The sequence below is a fragment of the Acinonyx jubatus genome, chromosome A1 (assembly GCF_027475565.1).
Source record: "Acinonyx jubatus isolate Ajub_Pintada_27869175 chromosome A1, VMU_Ajub_asm_v1.0, whole genome shotgun sequence".
In the NCBI taxonomy this organism is placed as follows: Eukaryota; Metazoa; Chordata; class Mammalia; order Carnivora; family Felidae; genus Acinonyx; species Acinonyx jubatus.
This window is the reverse complement of record NC_069380.1, coordinates 207,211,166-207,228,545: the sequence shown is the minus strand read 5'-3', so window position 1 is coordinate 207,228,545 and position 17,380 is coordinate 207,211,166. Positions and strand designations below refer to the sequence as shown.

General features: G+C 38.0%; 1 protein-coding gene across 1 annotated transcript in view; it reads right to left on the bottom strand.

Moving 5' to 3' along the window:
* Positions 1 to 17,380, bottom strand: part of RANBP3L (RAN binding protein 3 like) — a 281,333-nt gene extending 263,953 nt beyond the window's left edge. The window contains exons 1-2 of the mRNA XM_015078046.3: positions 17,245 to 17,380; positions 4,425 to 4,514 (exon numbers count right to left, since the gene is read on the bottom strand). Of these exons, the coding sequence (XP_014933532.3) occupies positions 4,425 to 4,467 (43 nt within the window). The 5' untranslated portion in view covers positions 4,468 to 4,514; positions 17,245 to 17,380. The remainder of the gene's footprint in view (positions 1 to 4,424; positions 4,515 to 17,244) is intronic.

Here is a 17,380-nt window from a genome sequence, read left to right as displayed (position 1 = left end):
AATGGGCTAGATTATTTAAAAATGAAAAAAAAATCTGTAAAAACATTTAACTGGTGGTTTCTGATGTGTTCCAAAATGAGAGGCACTAAAAAGAAAGGCCTCTCTGCTTCCCATTCAAGCAGGAACTGGAGATATCAAGTCCCAAACAAGGGCCCCTGGAGCAGTAAGATGAGGTCACAACTGACCACATGAGTGGACTTTATCCAAGAAAACTCTTTGAAGGTATCCCTTCTGGTGACTGAATAGATTGTCCCCTGAGACTGAAGCAAACACAGATTAAAAAAAAACAAAAAACACTTGGGAAAAGCCATTGCACATGGCACAGGGCTGATAAATGCCTGCTGGTTTCAGCTACTGACTGCAGGCTTCGGGCTATTTTTCCTCAACTCAGTCCTATACTTATCCAAAACTCCAGAACCTTCCATTGTGAAGAAGAGTCTGATGGTGTCAAATGAGTTTGCTTATCAGGAAAATGATATGAAGGCTTCCCTCCACTTCATAAGAACCCAGGAACTGAAAATGTACATGTAATCAGAGACTCCCAGCTCTCCATCCATCAGAATCATCTCCCCAAGAGGTCGTGTTCACTACCCAATGATAAAAAGCCTGCAATGTCTCCCTACCCCTCACATCAGATATAAGTACTTTATAAAGAGCCTCACTGACATGAGCCTTGTCCTGGACATAATACCCATGTTCACTGGAGGCCAATTTCACACAGTCCTTCAGCGTGTATCTTGTTGACCTCCACAGACTATCTACTCTGCTGGGTGGACCTGCTCATCCTATTTCCACCTCAAGGTGAACTTGAGCCCTGTATTTTTCACACAGCCCTCTCTCCCAGAATTGGTAAACATTTGATTTCTACCCAGTTTTTCATAGATATCTTTACCGCAGGGAGCTAAGAACCTCTGAATCCCAAATAACACCAAGGTGATGGTGTCTGACCTAACGACCTGTAGAAAACTAGTTGCCTGAAACCTTGCCCATGTTTCAAGGTAAAGAGAAGGGGAGAGTATTCTCCACCAAACTTTTCACTCATGGCCAATCTTCTCACCCCTCCTAGAACCTGTGAACATAAGAGATTATTTAAAAATCTAGATCACAGTGTCAGCAATCCAGCTGATTCTTCCACTAAAAGAGGTGGTGAGTCCCCTCCCTCACCTATCCCCCCAACCTGCCTTTGAAAAGTTTCCACAGCATGGTGATAATATGGCCACCTTTCCACATGGATGTGCCTCTATGAGGGGCTCTACCCTAGGTAATACCTTTGACCCAACCTATATCCACCCCCATACACTGTTACACTTCCCAGGTTTTGCCCTTGTTCTTCCTGGTACTTAGAACTCCCTTGTCCTCCTTTCCAATCCTGTAGACATCTCTCCAGCCTTTTCAAACTTTGGCTCAAATATAACTTCTTTCTTCATTTTCCTTTTCCTGAACTCTTAGACAATATTAACTACTCTCTCTTCCCTTATTCCCAAGGTAGATGATTTTTTGCTCTACTTTAGAACTTAGCAGTTGTATATAGTCAACTGTTTATACATACATCACTCTTAGCCCATGGAGGGGAAGGAATGTCTTATTTAATTGTTATACCCTCAGTTCCTAACATTGTGCCAACCACATAGTAGATGTTCCATTAATACGTGAGATCGAATGCAAATGTCTAGAGGTTCTTTTTTTTTTAACGTTTTATTTTTGAGAGACAGCACAAGCAGAGGAGGAGCAGAGAGAGAGAGGGAGACACAGAATCTGAAGCAGGCTCCAGGCTCTGAGCTGTCAGCACAGAACCCGACGCGGGGCTCGAACCCAGGAACCACAAGATCATGACCTGAGCTTAACCTACTGAGACACCCAGACACCCAGAAGCCCAGCCTAGAGCATTATTCTGCTGATTTGAATGCTGGCTAGTGACCCCTCCAATTTTCTCATACCAGCAAATTATTTCTTCTTATTGCAGCTCTGACCCTCACTTCTGGTTATTCTTCCGCAGACCTACAGCAGGCCCACTTCTCCAGCTTTATTTTTGTGAACTTTCTGCACAAGCCAGGTGCTTGCCTGCCACCTCTAAGTCTCAGTTTCCTTATCTGATAAACCTACTTGTAGCACTGCTGCATAGAGGAAAATAAAATGTATGTGTAAAAAGTGTTTTGGGGGCTCCTGGGTGGCTCAATTGGTTAAGCATTCAACTTCAGCTCAAGTTATGATCTCAGGGTTTGTGGGTTTGAGCCCTGCATCAGGCTCTGATGCTGACAGCTTGGAGCTTACTTGGGATTCTGTGTCTCCCTCTCTCTCTCTGCTCCTCCCCTGCTTGCTCTCTGTCTCTGTCTCTCTCTCAAAAATAAATAAAAATCACTTAAAAAAAGTGTTTTGAACTGAGATATCAAACAATAATGCAAACAAAATATGGAATGCATATTTCACAGTAAAATATATTTCTAATAAAAAATAGTAATGATACAAAAATAACTCACAGAATATGAATGCAAGGGAGCCAGGAATATATCTATGAGTGGCCAAAAAAAAGAATCAAGAAAATTATAACAATACAAGTATGACTGAAAAAATACACTGGACTGAAAAGTTACTGAGAATTACCAATTGTCAGAAGAAAAAACAAAAACCTTTCTCCTTTATTCGATGCTTAGAAATCTATTATTATATCCCCATAAACACCTCAAATCCAATGTGTTCAAAACTAAACTAGAATCTCTTACCTAAACACCTCCCCCCACTGTCCCTCGCTGACTAACTTGTTTCTATTCTTATATTTCTTCTCTTGACCAGTGCCACCACTATCCATCAGTCTTTCAAGCCTGGGAGACCTCATCCTAACTCCTCGCGAGCCCTATTCCATCTGCCCACCCTCCATCCAAGCCAGTCCCAAGTCCTATGGAGTCTAAGTTCTAAAATAGCTTGTGTATTTCTCTCCTCTTATACAAATTCATTGCCCCCACTTTCAGGCCTTTACAATTTGTCACCTGTTCTTCTTCAGTGCTGTCTCATTAGATCTTCTGTCTACAGTTCATCCTCCGTAATGCCACTAGAGAGAGCTTTCAAAGACACGAACCTTACATGGCACTTACAAATATTCTGTGGCTCCTCATAATTCACACTAAAGATTGAATTCCTTAACATGTCATTCAAATTCTTTTATGACTTAGCCCCTATTTGTCTTTCAAATTATATTTTTGTGCTCTCTTACATATCTTCTAATATAGAAAATCTTCTCAGACCTTCTCCAGGCAAGCTTCCTCCCAGATGCACCACAAGAGTGTGTGCTCACCTTAATTAGAGCATCGGGCTCACACATTGTCATCTCGAATTAGGTACCTTCCCTGTCAGACTGTACACTCTTTGCTTGTCACTGAAAATTTTTACAAGAAGATAGTGGAATTCTTCCATTGCCTCCTAATCCAGACAGGCAGTCCATGAGTGGAGTGTTAAAAAATAGAAGAGAACAAGAATGGGGGTGGAGGAATGAAGAAGAGGTTAGTCCTGACTTTGGAGGGAGAAAAGGAGAGAGCCTTGCAGCCGCTGTTAGTGGGTGAAGAATGTAAAATACCGTATCCAGCATAAGCTTGACAACATGACCCCGGCAAGGATCAAGGAGTTTAACCCTTGATATGAGTCATTATAAAACAATACAGACACCAAGTCTCCCTGCCAGGACTTTTGGGAAAGATGACTGACCAAATAAGCTTTTGCCTGATGGATATGGACTAATCCCACAACACAAATATTTTCCTGTGAATTATGTCTTGACCACATGCCAACAGGTGATTGCATTTAATGAACTACAGAATTTTTCAGAGTTCTTAAAATGTTCTCATCACCGAAATCTCCAAGGGCAGATAAACATTTCAGAATCAACACAATGGCCCAAACAGAGTAAAAACAGATCACAAAAATAATACTTGGTAAATTAAACTAATTAAATTTAGTTCTCTGTGTTCCTCTCTCCACACAAACATCTTCATCACTGGTCTCAATATCTAACCAAGCCCAAATTTATAGCAAAAAAATAGGATATTCTAAATTCTACTTCTTTGGGAAAGACTTACACAAATTAAATGAGGATTTTGTCCACTTAGTCAATGCATTCTCAACCAAACTTTCTGCCCTAAAAGTATCAGTATTTATAAAGAACGTAACACAGATAGTTAGTTCTAGTGTTATCGTTGACTTTGCTGTCTGCAGTTTTAGATGTACCTCTTTGGATATATCTGTTTTGGTGACTTATATGTCCCTTTTTCCTAATATGGGGTACAAAATAAAACTGTCCTTTTTTAATATTCAAATTAAATAACTGTGCATGCCACTCCTCTATTGTGAAAAAGTATGCCTACCTCTTTAGGTTGTCTCACCTCCCATGCCAAGAGAAAAAACCCAAGGAATCTTACTCGGTCCAGTAAGATTACCATCTTCATGACGGAAGAAAACAGAAAACCATGAAGAGTCCATCCACTGACAGGTGCCAGGATCTGCCACAGTTGGTGATGATGAAGTGTCTGTAGAAAACAGGTGGTTTGATAGTGAGATACAATACTTGGTTATTGCTGCAAAAACAGTGGTAGGTCACAGTATCTGTGTTGGCCACCAATCCTCTGAAGAAAGAGACCTTGGTCCCCAATGCACAACTATGCCACTGGTCTGGCAAGAGTTTGTCAAAGGTAGAATATAGACAAATAGATGGATTAAGGTCAGCAGTACTCACTACACAACAAGGATACACTTAACTCATTACCTAGCTTATTCTCAACAATCATGCACAGCTGTTTCTCAGAGGTGCATCCACAGTTCCAGAAGAATGACATGTATATCAGCATTGCTCATCATGCATTTTGCAGACTTATGCCAATCTGTGAATATTTGCAGCTGAGCCACCATGAGACAAGGACATATTGGAGTATGCATTTAGAAACCTTGAGAGCAATTTGATGCAGCCATAACACTCAAGTACATAATTGTAGACTCGGTTCATTAGAGAGCAAATGGAGCGGTGCAGGAGCTGTTGATCCAGGTGAATTGCAAGTGGCATGAGCTACATTCTAGTGATGATTTAATAGGCTCAGGTTAACACATGAGATATTTTAAGGTTAAGTTTGCCAAGTGTAACCCAAATATTTATACAAGCCTTTTTAAATCTTTAAAACATTTTATTTTTATAATGTATTGTTCTATTTCAATTGTTAATGATATTTATATAACATATTTTTCCTTTATTGGGTGAATTAGGGAATAGTATTTGTATTCCTACTCCCATATCTAATATTGACAAGGTAGCTTGTGTTTTCTACAGATAGTTATGAAAAAAAAATTTAAACAACCATTTAAAGGCCCTGGAGAGCAATCAAAAGCAGTAGAAACTGGATGGTAGTCAATCTCTGAGAGAGAACTGAATTCAATAAAATCTGTGTTTATATAGTTTTTGCCTGAGACTTCTCCCCAGTCCACACAAGCCTAAGGCAATCACAGCATAAGCAGCAAGTCCCAGTCTTACTGGTTTGAGGAATCAGAGTATGGAGTTTGAAGAAAGGTTTAATGAATTTAACAATGGGTCAATAGAAATTATCCAACATAAAAAGAGAAAAATAAATAAATAAAAGATTCAAAGAAGATGAACAAAACATCAGGAACCTAGAAGACAATGTCAGCCAGACTAATGTACTTGTAATTAGAGCCCCCAGAAGAAAAGAATGATATAAAAGAAAAAAGACTATTTGAAGAAATAATAGCCAAAGGTTTACCAAATTTTTTGAAAAACAGCATACAGATGCAAAAAGATTAGCAACTCCCCAAAGAAAAATACGGACACACTCAGGCACATCCTAATCAAACAACTGAAAAACCAAAGATAAAAAGAAAATCTTGAAAGCATTAAGATAAAAGAGACATATGACTAAAACGAGAACAATGATATTGATAATTGTAGACTACTCATCAGAAACAACAGAGGTAATAATATCAATCTTACACAAATTCGATAAAAAACTATGTCATCATCTAGCCACTGCAATACAGCCAGTAAAAGGGGGAAAAAAGACAAAAGGATTCAAAAAGAAGAAGTAAAACTCTTCCCAATCACAGACATCACAAATGTTAAGTTGAAAGCTGTTAGGAAGCTACAAAACTATAAAACTTGTATGTGATTTTATCAAAATCACAGGATAAGAAGTCAATATTTAAAAATCTATTGTGTAGGATTTCTACTCTTAGCAGCAAACAATTGAAAAATAAAGTTTAAGAAAACTCAATTTACAATTGCATCAAAAAAACATAAAATACTTAGGAATACATTTAGCAAGAATGTGCAAAACCGCTACACTCATAACCACAAAATACTCCGAGATAAAAATTAAAGACCTACATAAATGGAGAGATATGCTATGTTCATGGATGGGAAAACTCAATATTGTTAAAATGCCAATTCTCTACAAATTGATCTATAGAATCACAGCAATCCCAATTACAATTCCTGCAGGTATTTTTAGAGACATTGACAAGATAATGCTAACTGTATATGGCAAATGAGAAAGAAAAAAAAAAAAACTAGTGTAACCAAACTAATCTTAAACAAAAAAAGCACAAAGTTGGAGTACTTACACTGCCTTATTTTAAGACTTAAATATAAGCTACAATAATCAAGACAGTGTGATAATAGCATATAGACAAATTTCAGTGGGAAAAAGAGTCCAGAAATACACTTAAGCAATTACTTGACTATCAACACGGACGCCAAAGCAATGCAATGAGGACAAAAGGAAAGCCTTTTCAACATATGTACTAAAACAACCAGATTCATGTATGAGGGAGAAATGGCACTCAACTCCTTCCTATTTTATCATCCGCAAAACTTAATTTGATATAGATCATAGACCTGACAATAAAAATTAAAACTATAAAGCTTCTAGGAGAATCTAGGAGAGTATCTTCTTGACCTTGTGTATGAAGTTCTAAAGCAGGTAAAACTAAATTCAGGTGGTTTTTAAAAATCAGAAAGGAAAAAAAAATCACCTTTGAGTATGTGTATTACAGGAAGGACTGAAATGCTATGAAGGGGCAAAAAGAAACTCACTGGAGTCATAGAAATGCTCTTTATCTTGGTAAGGATTGTGTTTCACATGTATATCCATTTGAAAAATTCCATCACATTGTACACTTGAGATCCTACACTTCAGTGGACATATTTTTACCTAATAAAACTATAAATATATATTAAATTCTAGCTAGTCAGTTTGCTTTTCACAGTAGTATGGTTGAGCAATTGTGAAGCTACGTTCTGTATATTCCAGGCATGAACAAACGAGTACTTGTATATTATATAGAGAAGGGAGAAAATTAGAATGTATCCTGTGGTGTTGGATTGAATTGGATATGAGCATAAATTCATGGCTCTATACCCGTACATACAGAGAGAGAAGTTCATATATGTACATGCTTGTGTATATGTGTGTGTGTGTGTGTGTGTGTGTGTGTGTGTGTGTGTATCAGCACTACCATTATAAGCATTGATTCACATGTAACAGGAAGCACAACTAGTTGTCAGATCTTGGTTTATAAATACCACTCTTTACTAAAAAGCCATGGATGTTTGGAGAAAAGGCTGATTCCAAACCTGAAGCAGTAAGGCTTCCTGTAATACCTCATGCTGAAAATTAAGGAAATGTTTAAAGAATAAGAGATCATCCCAAAAGAATAAGGAGCCATCTAGCTTGAAGGAATCCCATTGGTCCAATCTAGGACAATTAATAGAATCAACTGATACTAAATATAGCGGGTAAAAATTTGATTTGTATGACCTCCAATTACTTCTTAGAAAATATATCTATGCCTTCGGGGGAGACATCTGCTGGACACCAACTTATCCAAATGATCTAAGTCAGTATCACTAATATTGGGACAAACTGACACCATGTGCCTTCAGATGTGATGCACTGAGGACATATCACATTATCCCTGCCAAAAATGCATGGTCTGAAATTAATCACACCCAAACTGAGGGACAAAACAGCTAGCTTGTTCTTTTAAAATTGTCAAGGTTAATTAAGTAGGGCAAAGAAAAACTGAGGAACTATTTCAGATTGAAGGGTACCAAAGAGACCTGACGACTGCTGCTATATGTGGTAACTATGTTGGGTCCTGGATGGGAAGGAAATAGCTACAAGGGACATTACTGAGATAAGAGGTGAACTTTGGATATGAACTATAGATTACAGTGTTATAGTAATGTTGAGTTTCCTGAATTCAATATCCTTAATTTCAGTAAAAACCACATGAAATGATTTTGTAGAAAAAGGGCAAGGGTGTCTTAAGCCCTCAAATGGTTCAGGAAAAAAAAAAAAAAGATTTTATGTACACACACTGATAAAGGAGAGAGAGAGAGAAAAGGGAAAATGTTAAAGTAAATGGAACAAAATGGAAACATGAAGGAATGGACCTCCTTGTAATATTCTTGTAACTTTTCTGTAAGTTTGAAGTTATATCCAAATAAAAACTTAAGACAAATAACTAAAATTATATAACATTTTGGAATATTAAGTGACCAACAAACTGGTATTCTTTTATTGGAGAACTTACAAATTATTTTATTAAAATTTCTTCTCAGGGCACCTGGGTGACTCAGTTGGTTGAGTCTGACTTCAGCTCAGGTCATGGTCTTGCAGTTCGTGAGTTCAAGTCAGGTGTTGGGCTCTGTGCTGACAGCTTGGAGCCTGGAGCCTGCTTCAGATTCTGTGTCTCCCTTTCTCCCTGCCCCTCCCCTGCTCGTGCTCTGTCTGTCTGTCTCTCTCTCTCTCAAAAATAAACATTAAAAAAAATTATTATCAAAAATAAAATTATTTCTTAAAAAGTTAAAATTAATGTACCTGAGTATATTAGGATAAACTTTAAGTCTGAATGTAAATTATCTGAACATTAAAACTAATAAATGTGAAATAATTATCCTTGGTACACTTTCATGTTTTTAATAAATTTTTTAGTTTGATCTGTCTATAAGACCCTATCACTAGTATTTTTGTAAAGAATTTTTTGATATGTAATTATTATTTTTAATTTTCTCATAAATTTGCCTTCAGTATTATTCATAGTCGAATTTTATGATTAATATATTTGAAATTCATGACCGCTTCAATTGACCCCTTTCTTCTGACCATATTTTTATCTAAGAGATCTAGATCAATCTCTGTACGGGTGCTGGGCACTCTCTAGGCAACTCTGAGCAAAGTCTGCTAAACAGAGACTATTCTCAGATTTTAATTTTTGAACATCTGTTTTTTTCAAGTTTATTTATTTATTTTGAGAGAGACAGAGGCAGAGTGAGTGGGGGAGGGGCAGAGAGAGAGGGAGAGAGAGAGAGAGAATCCCAAGCAGGCTCTGCACAGTCAGCATGGAGCCTGATGTGGAGCTCAGACTCATCAACCGTGAGATCATGACCTGAGCCAAAACCAAGAGTCAGACGCTTAAGTGACTGAGCCACCCAGGTGCCCCTCAGATTTTAATGTTTAAATTAAGATCTGTTCATATTTCAACTTAAATATTTTTACAGGTACTTTTTTTTCCCCAGAGTATCTTCTTTAACAAATATTTTTTATAAGATAAAGTTCATTTTAAAAGGTGGTTTTTAATGATTTTTCTAAATAGTTCATCAAACGTAGATTATACACAATCACAGGTCCTCTCAGTTTCAATCCATTCCAGAATAGAATATAAACTTACCAAATTAAAAACCAAATCTTTATCAAAAGATTTTATTCTGCATGTGGAGCTCTTTCCCCATTGGAGTTTTCTTTAATTAATGTATTTGCTTCTTCCCTTGCTTTTGTATGGATAAACATCAATATCTCCCTGTTGCAAGCTTTGATTTTAATAATTACAGTTTGCTATAAACTTTAAGAACTAAAGATCTTGATTGTTCCTTTGTTGAATAATTTGATTAAACATTTCCAACTGATTTTGGATAGAATGCAATCAAAATTTAGAGAAATTCTTCCCCATGGTTGATACTTAAGTTGATTTTGCAAGTAATTTTTCAAAAAGCTCAAACATTCATAAGATTCAATTGATGATGCGTGACTAAGAGAAAATACATACTGCTACGGTGAAGTTCTTGCAGCTTTACTGCACACACACCCAAAAATTGTAATCCATTACTTTGTGTATATATATAAATATTTATAAAATGTAACCATTATCAGTTTCTATTTCAATTGGCAAAATATTAAAGTTGGTTTCAACGCAATTAGGATTTGTGCATGGACCAAAATCCATTCCAATTATATTTCTGCTCCCCAGATATCATAATTAGAACACAGTTTTTATCATGTTGATATGCTCTGCAAAAACATATATTCATTAATATCTCCACAGCAAAAAAAAAATTTAATCTTCAGTGTTAACTTTTTTACTAAATTTATCACAGTATTCACCATTATATCAGATGTTTTGCCTTCAACAGAAAATCTTCTGGAAGCTTTACTTTGACTTCATGAGTTGTCAGATGGAAAAAGAATTGAATCATTAATGGGAATTTAACTGGTCTGATTTCCTATTTTGAAGTATTTGATGACCCTGACAGAAAACTGGAATTATTTTAACTGGTTGCAAAATTCTTCTATTGCTAATAGAGCAACACTTTAACATTGTCTTATAAATACACAAGAGATCTTGAAATTGAAAATGACTGAAATTAATTTAGAAGAACAGACATTTGATCTAAATGAAAAGTCACACTTCAAAGAGTGATGTGTAAACATACCTTTCCGCAACTGCACATGTTAAGTTGTTTTCTTTGGACACAATCCTCTTAAAATAACTTCTAACTTTGAAGTAGGTGCTGTTGCTTCTTCAGCAGATGTGTGTCTTTGCTTTTCATGTGTTTAATGATATCACTAAACCCCTGAGGTCAACAAACATTTTGTGCAAGTTTTATATTCATCATCAACAAACTTGAGAAATGAACATTCAGGACCTTATTTTTCCTTAAGTATACTCTTTCAGGTTTGGGGGTTTTGTTCTGTTTTATTGTTGTTTTTGTTTTTTAGCTTGTTTCTGCTGAAAGTATTTATTGCAAAATTTTTAAATAGAGTTATCAAGTAACAAATGGCAAAATCATGATAGCAAGAGAGTTTATACTATTTTCTGTATATCTGTCGGTGTCAGGACTGTTCAACCTTTACATCCAGCAAGATGTTGCATATACCTAACCTGTAATTTCCTATGTTTCCCACTCATGGACAATTTCATGGCTGTGTGAATCTCGCTGGCCATGGCACACATCTGAGGACACCTGGCTGGTAGACCCTGGCCAGCAGAGGCAACAGCTTGTCAGAGAGTAAAAGGAGTTAGCTCACATGTGGAACTGTTTCCTTTTAACAGCTAGCCCCTCGCATGCTATTCTTGAAAAGGAGGGATTCATTACATCACATCTGGAAACAGTTGGGAAAGGAGATACGGGTTTTCATTAGTCCTCTGTCAGCTTTGGCCACATACTAAAGTAAAAACTCTGTCACTGCACTTACATCTTACATGTGACCATGGCAGAAGCTAAAAACACAAGTCAGGAGGAAAAGAAAAAGCTCAAGGTGGTGGCTGGGGAGGGGCAGGGCAGAGGGAAGCACAAGAGGTAGAGAATTACTCTGTTAGTTTTCTGTGATGCATAACAAATTTTCCTCATCCATAAAAGTGAAATGATAATAGATCTACTCATAACATTGTTGTAAGGTATAAAAGAGTTAATACATAAATAAGCCTGAGTCAAGGAAACTGTTGTATCAGAATTAGGTATTATTATAATAACCATCATTGCTTTCTAGAAAACAACACCACTATGGTTCCTTCAGCAATTCCTTGTTGTTGAAATTGTTAGAAACGTATTTTCCAGACCCTTCACTGACACAAATTCTTAGTGTTCTATTTGTCCGTTCCTCCCTGTTATGGTTGTGTTTCTGCAGATTGCTGCAACCACAGCAATTAGCTTTTATGGGCAGCCATGTTATATATTTGTTGGCTCATATTAAAATTAAATCTAAAAATGAAAAGAAAGAGGTGCACCTGGGTGGCTCAGTTGGTTAAGCATTGGACTCTCGATTTCAGCTCAGGTCATGATCTCATGGTTCGTGGGCCCGAGTCCCACATTGGGCTCTGCGCTGACAGTGTGGAGCCTGCTTGGGATTCTCTCTCTCTCTCTCTCTCTCTCTCTCTCTCTCTCTCTCTCTCTCTCCCCCTCTCTCCCTCTCTCCCTCTCTCCCTCTCTCTCCCTGCCTCTCTTCCACTCCCTCTCTCTCAAAATAAACAAACTTAAAAAAAAAAGGAAAAAAGAAAGGAAAAAGAAAAAAGAAAAAGAAAGAAAACCTAAGCATATATCACATGATCTGTTATTAAGCCATATTTTGTCCGTTTCAAACTCAAACAGCTGGTTTTATGAAGGTACATTCAGAATTTTCCATCTATCCTTATTTTATCTACTCCTGTTAGTTTCAGTCCACAACTCTATTTCTTTTGATATCTTTTTGATAATCTAAATTATCTAAATTATTTGATAATTTAAATTAGATAAATCTAATAATTTAGATTCTTTGTCATTTAGAATATAGATTTGAATTCAAATGGTTCTAGGTTCTAGGTTTAAATACCAGCTGTACCCTTCATTAACTATGTGAACTTGAGCAATTTCAACCTTCTCATCTGTCAAATGGGAATAATAATAAATATTTTGTATCACAGGATCCTTGAGATAACTAAATGACATCATAGCTGGTATTCTCTCAACATTTTATTATAGAAATAAAATATTGCTATAAATATGATATTTATTATAACATATAACTTTAACATTAAATATTTTATAATTTATTATAATAACAAGCTATTATTATGGAAAACAATTCACCAGGATAAGAATGATTTCTGTGATATCCCAATAGAGACCTCCTTACATGTAGGCATATGACTATTTAACAGCTGCAAATTGACATATCAACCTATTTTATTTTATTTTATTTTTATTTTTATTTTATTTGTGAGAGAAAGGGTGCAAGTGAGTGAGAGGCAGAGAGAAAGAGAGAGAAAGAAGTGGGGCTCGAGCTCACCTGATGCAGGACTTGAACTCACAAACCATGACATCATGACCTGAGCCAAAGTAAGATGCTTAACCAACTGAGCCACCCAGGTGCCACGACTTATCAACCAATTTTAAAACCCTACCAATAAGAAATGAGATTGCTCTGTTAAGATAGTAAGCACAAATTTTGGTTGGCTTTTTATGCTCACATCTTTTTTTATTTATTTAATTTTATTGATTGATTGATTGATTGATTGATTGGGTGGGGGATAGGGGCAGAAGAGAAGAGGAGAGAAGATCCCAAGCAGGTTTCATACTATCAGCAGGGAGCCTGATGGGGGGCTCAATTCCATGAACCATGAGATCATAACTTGAGCCAAAATCAAGTCAAACACAACTGACTGAGCCACGTGGGTGACCCACATCTTTATTTTTTGATGCATTATTTTTTGTGCCTGATTTCTCATTTTATTCTTCAATTCTTTGTGTCCAAATCAGTGCATCCACCCCAGAAAGTAAGTTAGCAGGCGAAAAACATGTCTTCAGTTGAGCACCTTAAATAAGCATAAAACGTAGCATCATGGATACATAGGGATTCAGGAACTGTTTGATACGATGATTTTTCTGACAGCACTTAACATCGTTCGAATACCTTCTAAGCACCAGGTATTTTATAATAATGATAGCCAACGCTTCATAGTTCTTACCACGTGCCCAGCAGTCTCCTCAGTGCCTCACATGTGTAACCTGTCTAACCCTGTAACAGTCCACAGCTGATACTACTGTTATCCCATTTTACAAATGAGGAAACTGAGTCCCAGGAAGGTTAAGTTCTCGCCCAAGTGGTAGAACTGGATTACAAATCCAGAGAGTGTAGCACCAGAGTCCATGTTTTTAACTGCTAGTTATGTTGTGATTGTGCTTGCATGAGAGATAGTGCATGCCTTACCCAGTGATCTAACCAGGCACCTTCACTACGCTGGACAGAGCATGCTGGGAACAAGGGAGCAGGCATAGGAAACACATTCTGAGATAACACATCCCAAATCCGGCAAATGCTATTCTGTTCAAAAAAAAAAAAAAAGCCGCCTATTTCAACTGCAGGCACAGAGCGGGCATTCCGTACATATGGAGATAGCAGTCACCGCACTGCTTTGTGGATTCTCTCTCCTGTCCTGGTGCCTTGTGAAAGTGCCCTAGGATATCCTACATTTTCCCTTCTCTGAGCTCACTTCCGTTCCCTTCTGGATTGCTTTCAGAACACTCTACATCAAAATAAATCTCCCGCCTCTCTATCTCTCCCCCTCTCTGTCTGGGTGGACTTTGGGGGGGGGGGGTGGGATGGAGGGGGGTTGGTGGAGAGGATCTCATTGGCCTTTGCCATTATGTCTGAATTCTGAACAAAGCCCAGCACTTCTCAGGGCATTTCTCCTTCACTGCACAACCCCAAACACTCAACCCAGATGTCTGTTCACTATTGTCCCGGCAACCCCTGCTTGGTTTAATCTTTCCCTTGCCCTGCCTTTTTTTTTTTTTTTTTTTTTTTAAGCCCTTTCAGCATAACTTTCCCCTTTGGAACACAACAAGGAGGGACAGAGATGGAGGGGTGCTAACCACTATTTGTCACATTCCCCATAGTGCTAGATGACTAGCACTTCAGAAGAAGTCACCCCACCCCCAGACCCTACTCTGCCTAAGTACCCCTTCCCTACTGGCACTTTGGCCAAGTTGGACTGAGATGTGGTCAGCTGGCCCTGTCCTCCTTCCCCTTTGCTCCATTTCCCTCTCCTGTGAGAGCTTTCACCACTGCCACACAGCATTAGGCCCCGTGCCAGCAACTGCTCCTGGATGGTGCCCTTCTGCAGATGAGCACAGCTCCCTGGTGAATGCCAAAATCTTCCTTAAAAAGTCTACTGGATAAGTCCGTTCTTCAAGGCTCTAGTTCATATCCTCCTTCCAGAACCACAGTAATGCTCTAACATGTGCCAAATGCCCTCATACTCACTACTTCATCAATATTCCTTCAGGGGAAAATACTATTCACACCTTTAAGATATGTAAACAAAGACTAAAAGATTGGTGACCAGAGGAAGGGAGAAAGGAGCATCTTCTTCAGTGTCTGATACATACCCCAGCTCTAGGGGCATTATCTCCAGGTAAGTGTCCCTGGGTCTGTTTACTGATACAGCTATCAGGCAACCTATCCTAGATCCTGAAGCTACCTGTCCACTCTAACTCCAAAGCCAACATTGTTTTCAACAAGCCAGAAAGAACACCCCAGATCTCTCAGGAATAAAATTGCTCTGTCCATAACTTATTATTATTATTTCCATACTTAACTTTCCATACTGACCACTTCCATAGCCGCCTTTTCCCATCCCTATTTAGGAGGTAAAGACAAGGTCTTGTTCATTTTTGTAGTCAACTTCCCTTCTCTCATCTTGGAATTTCTTGGCAATATTCGCTTTATGGAGATGTTTTAAGATAATAATCTCATATCAAGAGAGCTTTCACTGATACTCAGAATCAGGCTCATACATAAAAGAGATTGGAGACAGCTTGCCTGTTTTCCTGGGTGATCCACTCCTAATCTGACCCACACACTCAGCACCATTAAAAACATAACAGATATCTCCTCCTTCTGTCCTTCCATGGGATTCAGCAATAGCCTCTATTATAGAACTTGTCGCGGTGTGTCAATATAATTGTCCTACTTCCCTACTAGACTGGGAGTTCCTCGAAGACTGGAGACCATTCACCTCTGTGATGGATGAATAGTAGATGTGGGATAAATGCTTCTGGAAAACATGTATTAACCAAAGATTTCACGAACTAAATTCTCCACTTGAAGTAAGAAGTGGAGTCTGTTGATATTAGATATGAGGTTGTCAGAGTCTTAGATTGAAGGATGTTAGCATTTAAAGGAAGTTTAGAAGTCGAGTCCAATTCCTCATTTTATCCAAGAGGAAGCCCAGGGAGATTGAGTGACTTTCCCAACGTCACATACTTGGCCAGTGAGCTGTGGACATAGACCTCAGGTCTTCCCAGTTCAGTGAGTCCCAACCCTCTGAGAATTTGAAACAAAAAGGAGGGAAGGCATAAATGTCCCAAAGGGTCTTCCTCTCTCCTTTAGCCCAAGCTCCTCTAGAAGCCAGCCCCAAGATGCTTCTCTCCTTTCTCAGAGGCCTTATGTGAGGAGTCTGAGCTGAGATCGATGAAGGAAACTCTACTTCCACTAATGTTCCGTTCCTTTTCCCCATCTATTCCTTCCACTTCCAGGGATTTACCTTCACATGAAAGGGAGACAGGTTTATATTCAATGGACTTACATCACAAAATTACTTATAACGCAAAAATCTTACCAAGTATGAATGTCCAAAATAGGGCAACAGTTGAATAAGTCACGATACAGTTATACAATGACATAATACACACTCGTTGAAAAGTCATACTTTGATGATATAATGAACTCATTCATGACATGAAAAAGTATTAGCTAACAGCTAATGAGTGCTTACCATATGTCAGGCACTAGCTAAGAGTGGGATGTATACTATCTTATTTAGTCCTGACAGCAATCTTGTGAAGGAGGTACTACTATTATCTCCATTTTACAGATGAGGATACTGAGGTTTACCGAGACTAAGTAACTATCCAAGCTAACACAACAAGTAAAAGCAGAGCTAAAATTTTTAGAAAAATGTTCATAATACTAGGCTTTAAAAATTGGACACACAACTTCATGCATTATATTATTCCAGCTATTCCAACTACCTATTTCATTAAAAGGAAATACCATCTAAGATAGTTCTCTAAGGATGCTCAGTAATTTTTAGGTGTTCAACAATGAATAAATATTTGTCTTGTTTGTCTTGTTTATTTTATGACACAATAAAAGTTATTTTAAAGTAGTGCTCTTCAGAAAATAGCAACCACAACACCAGAATTTGGTGGGGGCAGGGGGTAAGAAAAGGAAAAGAGGGGATACCTTAGAAAAAGCGAAAGCCAGAGAGGCTGAGCCACCTTGGTGCCTTCACCCTGCTCCCACCTCCTCCAAGCCTGTTCCCCAAGCTCTAGCTCAGTTCTTGCCTTTATCAGGGAGAGTTTTCCAACTTAGGAAGGACCTAGAGGAGGGAGACAGGAGCTATTTGCCTCATGTTACCAACCTCCTGAACACCTACCTTAGCGAGTTCATAAAGAATTTCCCCAGAAGCGCTCTGAACGAGAAATGCTGAAGTCTCCTTATTCTAAGCTGCATTTTTAATCTGAGAGTAGGAACCCAGCACACATTTCAGATCTCTTAACTCCGTGAACTCA